Raw genomic sequence first — 14,055 nt, 5'->3', positions numbered from 1 at the left:
CTGCCTCATCTGTTCTTCTCCTTTCACCTAAAGGGGTGAAAGAGTCCTGTTCGTTCCATGTGCATCTGTTACTTGACCCTCTTTGATTCCTGCAGGGAGAGGAGGCACGTTACACAGTGAAGCACCTTCTTGAGCCAAATGTCACTCTGACAGACCTGCAGCCTGACACAGCCTATCTTCTTCGTGTGAGATCCATCACACCCCTCGGGCCTGGGCCTTACTCCCAGGAGCAAGAATTCCGCACTCTTCCACCAGGTGAGGTACAACCTCTGGTATCTCATTTGTGATAAACTTACTACCCCATTGGATTGTATATGCACATGGTACATGGATCTCTTTTGGTATTGTACTAGCTGTAAGGCAAAGAAATCACACTCTTGAGCTCCTTATCACCTAGGCCAAGCCTCTTGCTTTGTGAAAATGCAGAACAGGGAGACAGTTAGCATGTTCCCTTGCTGTCATACAAAATACTCTCCCGTTTGGAGCTGACTGGTCTCAGGTTTGTGTAATGTACTGTTAAATTATGTACTGTCTCTTCATCTAGTTCTCCTGAATGATTTTTTGATTCTGGCTAGTAGTGTTTCTAATTTTGAGTGTTAGCAAAATGATTCACATATGCACCTTTTTGCATGGAAGTTACTAATGAAAAGAAGGTGAGACCTCAAAGCACTTCATCGCAAATTTTTTTCCAGCTTTCTCATTTCCACTGTATGTAACCAAGCCCCTGAATGTAATTCTGGTGATGATTCTGCCTAAAAGATATGCTGCTGAGAAAAGTAGTTCTCCCCCAAAGTACAAAGTGTAGAAGGCCAAGCCATTGAAGCCACAAGAAAGACCTCTCTCCTCTTTCAAAACCAGCTCATACAGGCTCCACATCCAACCTCCCCTTTCCCAAGGTTATTATGGAACTATTCTTTTAAATCTCTTCTCCAGAGATTTCCCCATTATTGAAGTCTTCTGTGATGGAGTTTCCTCTTTCTTCATTCCATGAATTCACAGATCCTGCTGTTGACCCTATGGATGGTCCTAGTAATTACAGAAATATGTTCATTGGAATGACGCCTAAGAAAGGCTAATTTTAATTTAATGGAACAAGGACACAGAAGAAATCAAAGGCATGATTTAACATGACTAAATAGTTATGTTATCTGAGTAAAAGATAATAAGGACTTGTGTCACTGTGATTGGAATGACATTTAAGATTGGCATCTTTTGACACCAGGAGTTTTTGATAAGATGTTCTTGAAGTCACAGTGCCCGTAATGATGACATAAATGATATTTAACCAATAGAATAATGTTCCACATATAAATTAACATGTAACATAGATGGGTTTGATTATAAAAGGACATGTTAGAAGATTCTTTGCAGCTTTTCCCAAGATGATGCTTTTTTAAACAAAATCATCTCGTCCTACCAAGACAAGGGTATTTTGAATATGAAAGCAAAGTTTCATTTGGTAGGAGTGCTTCTCTGATTATAGCAGAAGCATTATTTAGTTGTATTGGCCTAGGAATATTAGTGGAACAAGATTTGTAGGAAGAGGCCATAATTTTTTGCCTGAATTTGAGAATTTAGGTCCCTTAATTTCCTGCAAAAGAACTATGTACCTAAAAGCTCATCCATTTTTTCTAGTTGGTTTAATAAAAGATATTACCTCACCTTCCATGGCTTGCCTCTTTGATTTTAGCAAAGAGAAATGTTAGCTTTGCCTCTTGATTTCTGCTTAACTAAGCTGGTGATTTTTAATAATTTTGGTGGGATGAGTCAGCATCAAATTGAGCAAGGATAACAAGAGTTAATCAGTGATGCTGACCATTGGACTGGATGTTAGGAAAAACTTCCGGACACATTGTCATGCAGTTGTTCCTTGCTTTAGACAGTTTCTTTACGAGTTTTCTTTCTTCTGGATATTTCCCTAAATGTTTTCAGAGAAAATATTAAAAAATGTGGATGCGCATTAGATAAGGATAAAAAAAAAAACTTTTCTGTATTTTTAAAATGTTTTTAAAGTTTCTTTAAAGTTATGAGAAATAAAGGTTTAAGAACACACACTTCACCAACTGAGGTTATTTAGCATTTGTTCTGATAAAATCAAATATACAGTCTGGCAATTAATGGCTTCAGTTTGAGAATACAAATTGAAGAAGACAACCTGAGTTATCTGAACACTATCCAATCACAAAATGAAACCATCTGAGGCTTAGTTTTGAGAAAGTAGGATCATGACATTAGATTTTAAGTTCATAAGTCAGTACCTGCTAAGCAGCAGTGTTTTCTGTCTAATTAATTAACGAACTAAATCCAGATTTTGGTAAGTCTGAACAGGAGGAAAAGTCTGATCTGAAGGAGCAGCTGGAGAGGAATGGGAGGGAAGAAGCAGCAGTTCTTGGTTTTTGAAAGTGTCACAGATTTATGTGGGAACAGACCTCTGGTGTTCTCTAGTCCAACCCAAGCGTGGCTTATTTGAAAGCTAAATCAGGTATAGGGATAAATTATTCAAGCAGAGGATCAGCATTATAGATAAAAGTCAACCACATACCCACCTGAAGATGCACGATGCACGTGAATAACAATGCCATAGGACTCAAATCTGGTGGCTCCGCTGCCTGGAGGACCAATGGCCATAACTTGTCTAATACCATTGGCTGGCAGAAGCTGGTGGCTACATTCCGGTGAAATAGTTCTTGGTCTTTGCATGATATGGCCTGTCTCTTTGTCTCTGCAGACACGGGAGCTCTGTCTGGTGGAGTCATAGTTTCCATTGTTTTTGGAGTTCTACTATTTATGGGGCTGCTTATGGGACTTCTCATCTTCCGGCGAAAGTAAGTGCTAATCCTTGGAGTTGAAAAAAGTGCAGGTGTAGGGGTAGGAAAAGCTGAGCTATGGGAGCTTGAGAAGGAGTTAGGAAGGGAGGACCTGATTTATCACTGGAAAATTGGATGGGTAGAGGTTAGTTAGAGGAGAAAGAGGAAGACCAGCATGCTGCAGCAAAATGGAATGAGTCTCAGTCGACAACTCTGATTATCAGGATTGGAGGGGCTGCTATGTCTGTAAGATCATACCTGCTGCTGAGGACAGAGGAAAATGTGGTGATTTCTCATTTTTTTAATAATCCAGCACTATCATACCATTGTCATCACAGATTAATCAAAAATATTGTTATGACACAATCATTTATATAGCTACTGGTCAGTTAAGCAGGCTATACGTGTATCTAGTCATATCAAAGCATTCTCCATATACTTTTACTTTAGCAGTTCTCTACCTGAATATGAAGTCCTTCTACATCCTTTCTAAATGTCTACAAGGCTGCTATTGTTTTAAGAAGATCAGATATTGTATTGAAACTGTATAGAATACATTAAATGAATAGAACTTCATCTGTAATTCAGCAAGCCCAGGAATGAACAAAACAAACTAGATGGAGACAAAGCTTCATCTTAACTGTAATTGAAGCCACAGATTTTCTTGCCAGCTATACCCTATCAAGTAGGTGCAGCGCCTGGTTCCACTTTGCTCTGCACTACTGAGAGCTCTGAGCCTGACTGACTAGGGCAGACACCCTGAAAGTTTTGCTTTTCTCTTTGCTGTCTGTTGATCATTCCAGTTTCATGACTATTCCATGACTATTTCATGACTTCCAGGCAGGCTCGTTGGAGACAATCACGGCCAGATTACAGTACTTCAGGCTTTGATCGAGGTGAGCTCAAAGGGGGTGTGCTGCTTGACAGAGACAGTGGAACCAGGGAGAAGCCTGGAGTGGGTTGGAAGAAATGAAAAGAAAGAGTAGTTTCAAACAAGACACTGGCTTGGATTTTCTGATGTGGTTTGTCTCTTTCCATAACATGTTTGGTAGATTTGTCCACTGCTCTTGTAGCAAATCTGTGGATTCAGCTCTACTTCTGTAGCCTTGCCCTGCAAAGCTTGTCCAAAAAGTTGGCAGGTTAATTTGCTCTTTTGTTTCCTTTTGCCATAGAGAAGGCCTGGCTGAAGCCCTATGTGGACCTGCAACCATATGATGACCCAAGCAGAGGGGTGCTGGAATTCATTAAGGAACTGGATGTCTCTTGTGTCACCATGGAGAATGTAATTGGGGAGGGTGAGTTCCTTGTCTCTCTCCCCATCTTTCAGCTCACCCACACTACTATCTGGCTTCCAGTTCCCGGGTTCCTCTGTGACCTTGTGTCTCTGGTTGTCCACAGGGGAGTTTGGGGAAGTGTATCGTGGGTCCCTACGGCTTCCAGGGAAAGAACGCATTGTGGTTGCCATCAAGACCCTGAAGTCAACATATTCAGACTCGCAGTGGTGGAACTTTCTGCGTGAGGCAACAATTATGGGGCAGTTCAATCACCCAAACATTGTGCATCTGGAAGGGGTTGTCACCAAACGTAAGAGTTCATGGGAGAGAGTTCTGGAATAAGAGCAGAAGGTAGCACATCCCTAGAGCCTTTCCTAGAGAGGGTGCTGTCAAGGAGGCTGTGCTGGGAGAAGACTGGCATTGTCATGTGACAGAGAATGAGGAAGAGAGGAGAGGTATAGATTTCCAGTGGAATCGTGAGGCTCTGTTAGGAGAGGTTTTCTTGGGTTGGTGAGTGGGTGAGGAGATGGGATAATTTAAGGGATGGTTTAAGGTCATGTGTGTGACAGAGAGGGAGGAGTACAAAATCATTTGGGGAGGTCTAAGGAGGAGAGGACAGCCAGCTGTGCCGCTGGAGTGGGGATGTTGGCTGGGGCTGGATGTGGTTCTCTGTTCTGGGGGATTGTGGAGAGTGCTGAAAGGCAAGAGCAGGAGAAATGCAAAAAGGAGAATGTCTTCTTGTCTTCCCCAAGGGAGGCCAATGATGATCATCACTGAGTATATGGAGAATGGAGCGCTGGATACCTTCCTCCGGGTGAGAGACCCCAATCTGTAATAGGCCTGTGTGCTGCTGGAACTTGCACTTGACCTGGGTATAGGTCCCTGGGACTAGAAATAATACCCTGACCTCCACTTAATTTCTGCTCACTAGCAATTGCATTTCCAGTTTCAGTAGTTGAAGCTTGCTGCCTTTCCATTTGCTCAATGTCCAGAGTGCTGTCTTTGGTAGTTGCAGTGCAGGTGCCTAAAGATGACTCCTCTAGTGAGAACCTGTGGGGTCCTTTAGCCTGCAGCATTGCCTTTCTGCTTGTTCACCAGTGTCCTCTTTCAAGGATTGAAAGTTGATAAGGCCAGTAACCAGAAATCAGCAGATTGATGTCAGTTGACCAGTCGTCTCTCATTTCGTCTTCCGTGCAGGAGAATGAGGAAAAATTCAGCCCTGTGCAGCTTGTGAGCATGCTGCAGGGAATAGCTTCTGGCATGACCTACCTTTCAGAACACAACTATGTGCACCGGGATCTGGCTGCTCGCAACATCCTCGTAACACGCAGCCTTCAGTGCAAGGTTTCTGACTTTGGCCTCTCCCGAATATTGGAGAATGATGCAGAGGGAACCTATGAAACCAAGGTAATGCAAAAACAATCTCTGGAGAGATAAGGTCTCAGTCTTGTAAGAGAAATTGCAGTCTCAGGGGGATTGGGATTCTGCCAGATAAGAATGACAGAATTTCTTCACAATAAAGAACACCAGGCCAGGGAAGGATTTGGATGGAAAATCTCTGAGGAAAACCCATAGTAAAACTGCAAGTCACTCTGTGGATGATTCAGAAGGTGGTGCTTTTCTGTCTGGAGTGCATGTTGATTTTGTTTGCTAGGAGATTGAGTGGCACAGGGAATGCAGTTTTTGAGACGAGAAGCAAAACCAAGGATCTGATGTTTTGGACCCAATTAACTACATGTGACTTTGAAGATAGTCCTGCTGTGAGGAGGGGTTTGGACTAGAGACATCTACAAGTCTCTTTCACAGAATCACAGAATGGTAGAGGTTGGAAGGGACCTTTAAAGATCTTCTGGTCCAATCCCCCTGCTCAAGCAGGTTCATGTTGCCCAGGACCGTGTCCAGTCAGGTGCTGAATATCTCCAAGGATGGAGACTCCACAGCCTCTCTGGGCAACCTGTTCCAGTGCTCTGTTACTCTCACAGTGAAGAAGTTTTTCCTTATGTTCATATGGAATTTCCTGTGTTTCAGTTTGTGCCCGTTGCCTCTCATCCTGCCACTGGGCACCACTGAAAAAAGTCTGGCCCCATCCTCTTTACATCCTCCCTTCAGATATTTAAATGCATCAATAAGGTCAGCCTCAGTCATCTCTTCTCCAGGCTGGACAGTGCCAGCTCTCTCAGCCTTTCCTCGTATGAGAGATGCTCCAGTCCCTTAATCATCTTAGTGGCCCTTTGCTGAACTCGCTCCAGTAGCTCCATATCTCTCTATTACTAGGGGGCCTAGAACTGGACATAGCACTCCAGATGTGGCCTCACCACAGCCAAGCAGAGGGGGAGGATCACCTCCCTCAACCTGCTGGCAACGCTCTTCCTAATGCACCCCAGGACACCATTGGCCTTCTTGGCCACCAGGACAAATTGCTGGCTCATGGTCAACTTGCTGTCCACCAGGACTCCCAGGTCCTTCTCTGTGGAGCTGCTTTCCAGCAGGTCAGCCCCCAACCTGTACTGGTGCATGGGGTTATGCCTCCCTAGGTGCAGAACCCTGCACTTGCCTTTGTTGAACTTCATGAGGTTCCTCTCTGCCCATCTCCCCAGCCTGTCGAGGTCCCTCTGAATGACAGCACAGCCCTCTGGTGTATCAGTCACTCTTCCCAGTTATGTATCATCAGCAAAGTTGCTGAGGGTGCACTCTGTCCCTTCATCCAGGTCACTGAGGAATAAATTGAACAGGATTGGATGCAGTATTGACCCCTGGGGTACACTGCTAGTTACTGGCCTCCAACTGGACTTTGTGCCATTGATCACAACCCTCAGAGGTCAGCCATTCAGCCAGTTTTCAGCCCACCTCTCTGTATGCTCGTCTAACTCATACTTCCTGAGCTTACCTATGAGGATGCTATGGGAGACAGTGTCAAAAGCCTTGCTGAAGCCAAGGTAGACAACATCCACTGCTGTCGCCTCATTGACCCAGCCAGTCATTCCAGCATAGAAGGCTATCAGGTTGGTGAAGCATGATTTCCCCTTAGTGAATCCATGCTGACTACTCCTGATCACCTTCTTGTCCTCCACATGCTTGGAGATGGCCTCCAGGATGAGCTGCTCCCTCACCTTTCCAGGGATGCAGGTGAGGCTGACTGGCCTTTAGTTCCCTGGGTGTGTAGTTCCCTGGGTTGAGCTTTCAACCAAAGCTCCTGTGATTCTAATATCTGGTTCTAATATCTGGTATTTGAAGGAGGACTGTGATTGGTACCAGGCTCTTATTCCTACAGCAGTGGTTTTGTGTAGCATTCGACAGAACAGAGGGCTTAAACTCATTTACTTTCCAAGACTGTTTCTGTCCTGTTGAGAAATTTAACTAGAGGTGATTATACATCACTTGGAGTGACGTGATCCCAATCTGTGAAACACTTTGCAAGCTCCTTGTATGAAAGCACTGGAAAAGTACAGCTCGGTGGTAAGTGCTGGGCATACCATGTCTGCGCTCTTTCACAGGGTGGTAAGATTCCCATCCGATGGACTGCCCCAGAGGCCATCGCCCATCGGATTTTCACATCAGCCAGTGATGTCTGGAGCTTTGGAATTGTCATGTGGGAGGTGTTGTCTTTTGGTGACAAGCCATACGGGGACATGACCAATCAAGAGGTAACAGACATTGAGCTGAAATGCTGATTTAAGGAGATAAAAAGCATGTAGGCCCAACTTTTGTAGACCTCCCTCTGCCCGAAGTCTTGCCATCCTTCTGAACATAAAACTATTCTGTCTCCCTCTCTGCTAAAAATCAGTGCAACCAAGTTGAGGGTGATAAGTTTCTTGGCCCCTGAACCAGGTTCGGGCTTCGACAGCAGTAAGCCAAATTAAAGGCTAGGTACTCTAGCCAAGGCCTTTGGGCCTGGAGATGTTTTCTGCTGGTTTCTTTCTTGCCTCTTCCCCTGTGCTCTGGAGTATTATCTCTAGCCTCATACTCCTCCCAGGTATGTTCAGCACATCTGTGAAGTTAGGACATGCTGCTGAAATTACTTCCCAGAGTCTAGTTCCCCTTTTCTCACTGGGCCTGTGACAGGATCTCTTGGTCCTCACTTCTCATAAACAGATGCCTTAATGGCAAAAAAATAAACTAATAAAAAGACTGAAACCAGCTGTATCTGCCACTTCCCTTTTTGACATCCCCTAAGTTCCTGATCCTTTGCTGTGCTGCCCAATATCTTACTTTATACACATATAATCTGTTTCAGCCTGCTTCCTCACTGTGAACTGTGCAAAATGTTAGCTGCCTGCTCCTTGTCCCTGAGGTCTCTGGTTTCTCTTTTGTACCTTTTCTTCTTGGCCACTGTTCTCTCTGTCCTTTGTACAGGTGATGAAAAGTTTAGAGGATGGGTACCGGCTCCCCCCACCTGTGGACTGTCCATCTATCCTCTACGAGCTCATGAAGAGCTGCTGGTCACATGATCGGTCAAGGAGGCCTCATTTTCAGGAGATACGGGCACAGCTGCAACACTTCATCTCTAGTCCCCAGCTCCTCCGGTCTGTTGCAGACTTTGATCCCAGGTAACCATGCTGTCATTGGAGGGGGAGAGGTTAACTGAGAGATTTTCATCTCCAACAGAAGGAGAGATAATGCTGGCAATGCAGGCTGGCAAGAGGCACCCTGAATGCTCTGTGTGAAGAAGGTAGTAGTAATCTCTCTCCCATGGTGACACAGGGCACAGCCGTTTCCCTGGGCAGTCTGATCTCACTGTGCAGAGAGCAGATAAATTGGCCTAGCCCTGACAGAGGCTGTTTGCCCTCTAGATACTGTCTCATGGTACTGGCCATTTAAGGTAGTTGCCTGGCTAATGAGCATTTTCTTTGTCCCCAGGGTAACACTTCGGCTCCCCAGCTGCAGCGGGTCAGATGGCATCCCCTATAGATCCATTCCTGAATGGCTGGAATCCATTCGCATGAAGCGCTACATCTCCAACTTTTGCACTGCCGGCCTTGACACCATGGAGTCCATTCTGGAGCTCACTGCTGAGTAAGGACAAGCTAAGCTCCTGCAAGGGACCCTAGGCTATGCCAATACCTGTGGCTGTCGTCGTGCTATCTGAACAGGCACTCCTATTTACCTGGAAAGTTTCACTCCACATCCTTCTCTGTGGAGTAAAATGGAAGTGGACTGGCCTCTTGCTCTAAAAGGGAAGAACCAGGATCAGCCCAGGCTGTGGGGCTAATTCATTAAATGTCCATGCTTGGGGCTCTCCAGGGGCCTGAGCTGCTCTGCACTCACATCAAACACAAATAGCAAGGGGAGACAATAGATGGCAGGCAGTTCTCTAACCTGACCATACGCCCACGCTGGTAGAACTTTATAAAGAGAAACTGCTTCCCTTGAATTCCACACAGACTAGTGACATTCACCCATATCAGCCAGGCACTGTTCCATCCTACAGTCCAGTCCTTCTGGACTTCTTGAGAAGGACTCAAGACAGATATTTATCAACACAGCCCTTATTGTGTTGTAGGGTCAGGGATGTATGGCCAGCTCCAACCAGGCCAGCCACATAAAACAAGTGAGCAGGCACTACTTTGGGGCTGACACTACTAAAGGGTTGAGATGTGGCCCATGTCACAACTGAACTGGATGCAATCCTAATTCACTGGGAGCATAGGCTTAGCTTTAGAGGCAGGAGAAACCAGCTGACTGGGTCCAGAGAGACAGCCATTCTCTAAGGAAGTGGAGGAACACATGGAGGTTTCTTCCCTCCAGGGAAAAAGTAGGAGGCAGTAGGAGGCAGCAGGCACTGAGGGGAAGGAAACTGTCTGAATTAATGCTTGATAACTGTTTCTGTCCTTCCCCACATCCCAGTCCCCAAGAAACAAGAACAGCAATTCATTTTTTCTTTCCTCATTTCCTTCAGGGACTTGAAACAGATGGGAGTGTCACTTCCAGGCCACCAGAAGAGGATCCTTTGTAGTATACAAGGCTTTAAAGAGTGATCTGTCATTGCTCTCTTAAGCTTCACAAATGCCCAGTCCTAGCAGATATCACTTGGAATCATTCCTATGGCAATTGCTTCCAAATGAGTGACTGAAACAAGCAAAGCAAAACAACCAGGACTGAAAAGACTCATAAGACAACACCACGTGCTCTCATTTCTGTTCTTGCTTTAGCACTACAGCAGCTGTCAGTGCCTTTTCAGGGCACTGGTCTTGGAATCCGTTCCCGAGCCTGTCTTCTGTAGTCTGGTCTGTACAGCATTAAATAATCCCTGTAGTCCACATACTGGAGTTTCAGGCCTTCAGTGAATTACACAGAAACATAAGGCTATGAACAATTAAAGAGAATAATGTTTTAAGACTGGAGACAAGGGTTCAGATAGAGTGGACCTTCAGGGAATATGCACAAGGACACAGACTCATGGAGATTGGGCCCATTCACTCCCTAGTGTCATTTCTTCCTCATTTCAGCAGCCTTCCATCTTCCTTATTTCACAACGGGAATAACATAGTCTTCCACAAGGCTGCTGATAAGGGATGTATTTTTTTAATTCAGTTATTATTGCCTTAAACACCACCAAGTCATGGTGTACTTTTTTTTTTTTTTTTGAGAAGAAGATGGGAAGTAGCAGCACACCCTGCTGTAACTCAAGTGATCATTTAACCTCAGCATGTTGCTGTCTTGCACATGCACACTTCAGCAGAGAGATTTGCATCTCTCCAACCTGCTTAATACCTTTACTTGTGCCCTGACACAAAACCTTTTAAGTACCCATTTTTCTCTGCCTCTTTTTAAAAGAGGGAATAACATTGTTTGGCTGGATAGGATATTTGTAACACATGCATAGGTGGTCTGTCTTATTCCTTCTCTGCGGAGGAAATGTTATTATTTATCAGAGCTCAAGACAGGTGCTATAGACTCTAAGTAATATTTTGTAAATAAACTTGTGGCAGAGCAAGCTGTGTTAGAGTTCTTTGGCTTATCTCATGTACAATTGGGAACTTTGCTTTAGTATATACATAATAAGCCCTAGCGGGGTGCTTACATCCACGTTTAGGTGGTTCAGTCAAGCTTGTGTCTGACAGCCATTTTAACTGCAGTTTTAATGTGCAAATGGAGTTGCAATAGGACTAAAGGATGTATGTGCAGCTGATCACTTTAGGTTTTTTTTTAAAACCCAGTTAAAGCTGTATCCATCCATTAGCCAAGTCCATCTTTGTGTAGCACCTGTGTTTACCCCTAAACAGTGATAAGCATTAGGAACTAACTCCTATAGTTCAATGAAATACATGCAAGCAATACTTTCAGCTGCTTCAGGGGGAAGGGAAGAAATTCTCACTCTGCTGTTCCTAAGACTGCCTCAGAAAAAAAACAAAAAAACGAGGTGCTCATATGCTACCCAGGAAAAGACAGCTGCACTCACCTCAAGAATCATTTTTTCCAGCAGTTGAGCTAAGTCTAGGCTGGTGAAGAGGGTGAGTGCACCAGTGTTAGTCATTCAGCAGTCAGTCACTGCTGTAAGATGCCTGTCAGTGTTTTCATAATTGTATAATCCTCCAAAGTTTCAAGGGCATAAATTAACACTCCTGCTCCTGGGAAGATCTAGCTTACCCAGAAAGGATAAGAAGCAAAGAAGTAACTTAAAGCAAGAAGGGTATTTTCTATTCACCAGGAGAAGTAGAAGGGCATACACAAGGAACCATGGGCTACATGCTCTAGCTCAGCTACTCAAGTCACTGCAACTATAGTAAGAGGCACAGCTGATGAGATTAGCTCTTATTATAAGTCTTGTTAGCGTATCAGTAAGTTCAGTCTTGCTAATAGGTGTCTTGAATATGAAGTATAGATGATAGAGTTGCTGCATGGGACATACCAAGGCTAGAAGATAAGCTCCAATGGAGCTGACGCAAGATATGAGCATGCCTCACACATATGTAAACTTTGCCCTAGCCTTGCAGATGATTCAATATTGGGAGGAGTGGTTGATACACCAGAGGGTTGTGCTGCCATTCAGAGGGACCTTGACAGATGGGAGAGCTGGGCAGACAGGAATCTCATGAAGAACATGCAAAGAAAATACAAAGCCCTGCACCTGGGGAGGAGTAACCCCATGCACTAGTACATTCTATGGGTGGACATTCTGGGGAAGCAACTCTGCAGAAAGGACCTGCAGGTGCTGGTGGATAACTTGAGCATGAGCCAGCAATGTGCCCTTGCAGCAAAGAAGGCCAACAGTATCCTGAGCTGCATTAGAAAAAGCATCTCCAGCAGGTTGAAGGAGGTGATTCTTCCCCTCTGTTCAGCACTGGTGAAACACAGCACCTGGAGCACTGTGTCCAGTTCTGGGCTCCCCAGTATAAGAGAGACATGCACATACTGGAGGGAGTCCAATAAAAGGCCACTAAGATGATTAAGGGACTGGAGCATCTGCCATACAAGGAGAGGCTGAGAGAGCTAGGATATTTTAGAGCTGAGAAGAGAAGGCTGAGGGGGGAGGTCTTACCACTGTGTACCAACACCTGATGGGAGGGAGTGAAGAAGACAGAGACAGACTCTTCTCAGTGATATCCCATGAAAGGAAAAGAGTCAATGGGTGCAAACTGAAATACAAGAAATTCCATTTGAACATAAAAAAAACCCCTTTACTGTGAGGGAGGTTGAACACTGGAATAAGTTGCCCAGTGAGGTTGTGGCTACTCTGGCCTTGGAAATACTGAAATCAGAACAGCCTGTTCTGACTGCACCTGCTGTGAGCAGGGGTGTTGGACTAGGTCATCAGTGGTCCCTTCCAACTTTGACTGTTAGGAACTGCTGAATCCAGAGCTGATAGAGGTGAACCTGCCCAGATCCATGCCCTCAGGTCCAGCCAGTATCAAGCCTGAGCATGTATCCCCAGTGGGCACATATGCACGCACCCATATATTTATATACACACATATACACACATATACACACACATGGCTGGCCACACAGACAGAAAATGCAGCACTCATGCAAATACAGACAGCACAAATGGTCTGAAATCTGTTCCCTTCTCTAGCTGATCGGGATGAAAGCCTGTTAGTGGAAAATATATGCATATATACAATATGGGTCCCTTCAAGTAGCTAGTCTTAGACACTCAGTCTATCCAGTAGCTGGCACCTGGATCCACTGGTCTACCCAATTGCTAGCATCCAGGCATAGGAACTCTTGAGGCCTATAGCCCCACTCCAATGGCTGGTACCCAGACCCCCTCATGCATGCATAAGCATGCACACACATACACACACTGGACCCCTGTAATTGGTCTTAATCAGTCTAGCCAGTACCGGCCCCTGGACTCCCAGTTGCCTCACGCACAAACACTCAAACACAGATGCAAACTGGTCTCTCTAGCGGCTGGTTCACACTTGTGACCTTACCAGTAGCCAAACTTCAGGTCCCAAGGTAGCTGGCTTGGATCTCCTGCTCTCTCCAGCGGTTGACTGTCCAGCCTTCCCAGCATCTGGCCCAGACTTATGGCCACTCCAGTACGTGGCTCCCAAGCCTCTTATCCTATTCCCCAGCTACTGTGCCTTGACGTTCACTAGTGATTATGCACTTAAACACCCATACAGTATGTATGCAGCCTCTCCAGGTATTGGCACCCCAGACCTGTGTGCCACGTGAACTGTGGCCCCCACTCCAGTTCCTGGCACTTAGACCTCCATACACACATGCAGAGAGACTAGAGAGTTCCTTCACCCAGAAAAATAGCTAGAAGTGGAGTTTAATAAGACAGGACAGACAGCACTGATCAGATGCAGGACATAGCCTGACAAACATACTGACCAGCAACCTGCTTACTTGCAGCTAGCCCTTTTTATTCCCTTTTCTCCCTTTGTTTTCCCCTGCTGCTTCCTCTCCTTGATGATTCCCTTTTCCTGCATTTGGTCCTTCCCTTACACAACAACCCATAAGTGTTGTACAATCCCCAAATGCTCTTCCCCTGCCTCCCATAAGTAGTTCCACACCCA

The 14,055-nt window shown here is 45.3% G+C and overlaps 1 protein-coding gene across 1 annotated transcript in view; it reads left to right on the top strand.

Moving 5' to 3' along the window:
• Positions 1 to 11,013, top strand: part of EPHA1 (EPH receptor A1) — a 35,599-nt gene extending 24,586 nt beyond the window's left edge. The window contains exons 8-18 of the mRNA XM_026080311.1: positions 96 to 255; positions 2,729 to 2,825; positions 3,648 to 3,703; positions 3,980 to 4,102; positions 4,206 to 4,391; positions 4,834 to 4,895; positions 5,279 to 5,488; positions 7,576 to 7,725; positions 8,435 to 8,628; positions 8,939 to 9,094; positions 9,978 to 11,013. Coding sequence (XP_025936096.1) covers positions 96 to 255; positions 2,729 to 2,825; positions 3,648 to 3,703; positions 3,980 to 4,102; positions 4,206 to 4,391; positions 4,834 to 4,895; positions 5,279 to 5,488; positions 7,576 to 7,725; positions 8,435 to 8,628; positions 8,939 to 9,094; positions 9,978 to 10,056 — 1,473 coding nt within the window. The 3' untranslated portion in view covers positions 10,057 to 11,013. The remainder of the gene's footprint in view (positions 1 to 95; positions 256 to 2,728; positions 2,826 to 3,647; positions 3,704 to 3,979; positions 4,103 to 4,205; positions 4,392 to 4,833; positions 4,896 to 5,278; positions 5,489 to 7,575; positions 7,726 to 8,434; positions 8,629 to 8,938; positions 9,095 to 9,977) is intronic.
• Positions 11,014 to 14,055: the final 3,042 nt, after the last annotated feature.

The sequence above is a fragment of the Apteryx rowi genome, unplaced genomic scaffold (genome assembly GCF_003343035.1).
Source record: "Apteryx rowi isolate R43461 unplaced genomic scaffold, aptRow1 scaffold_515, whole genome shotgun sequence".
In the NCBI taxonomy this organism is placed as follows: Eukaryota; Metazoa; Chordata; class Aves; order Apterygiformes; family Apterygidae; genus Apteryx; species Apteryx rowi.
Note: the sequence above shows the minus strand (reverse complement) of the source record. Positions and strands in the feature narration are given on the sequence as shown.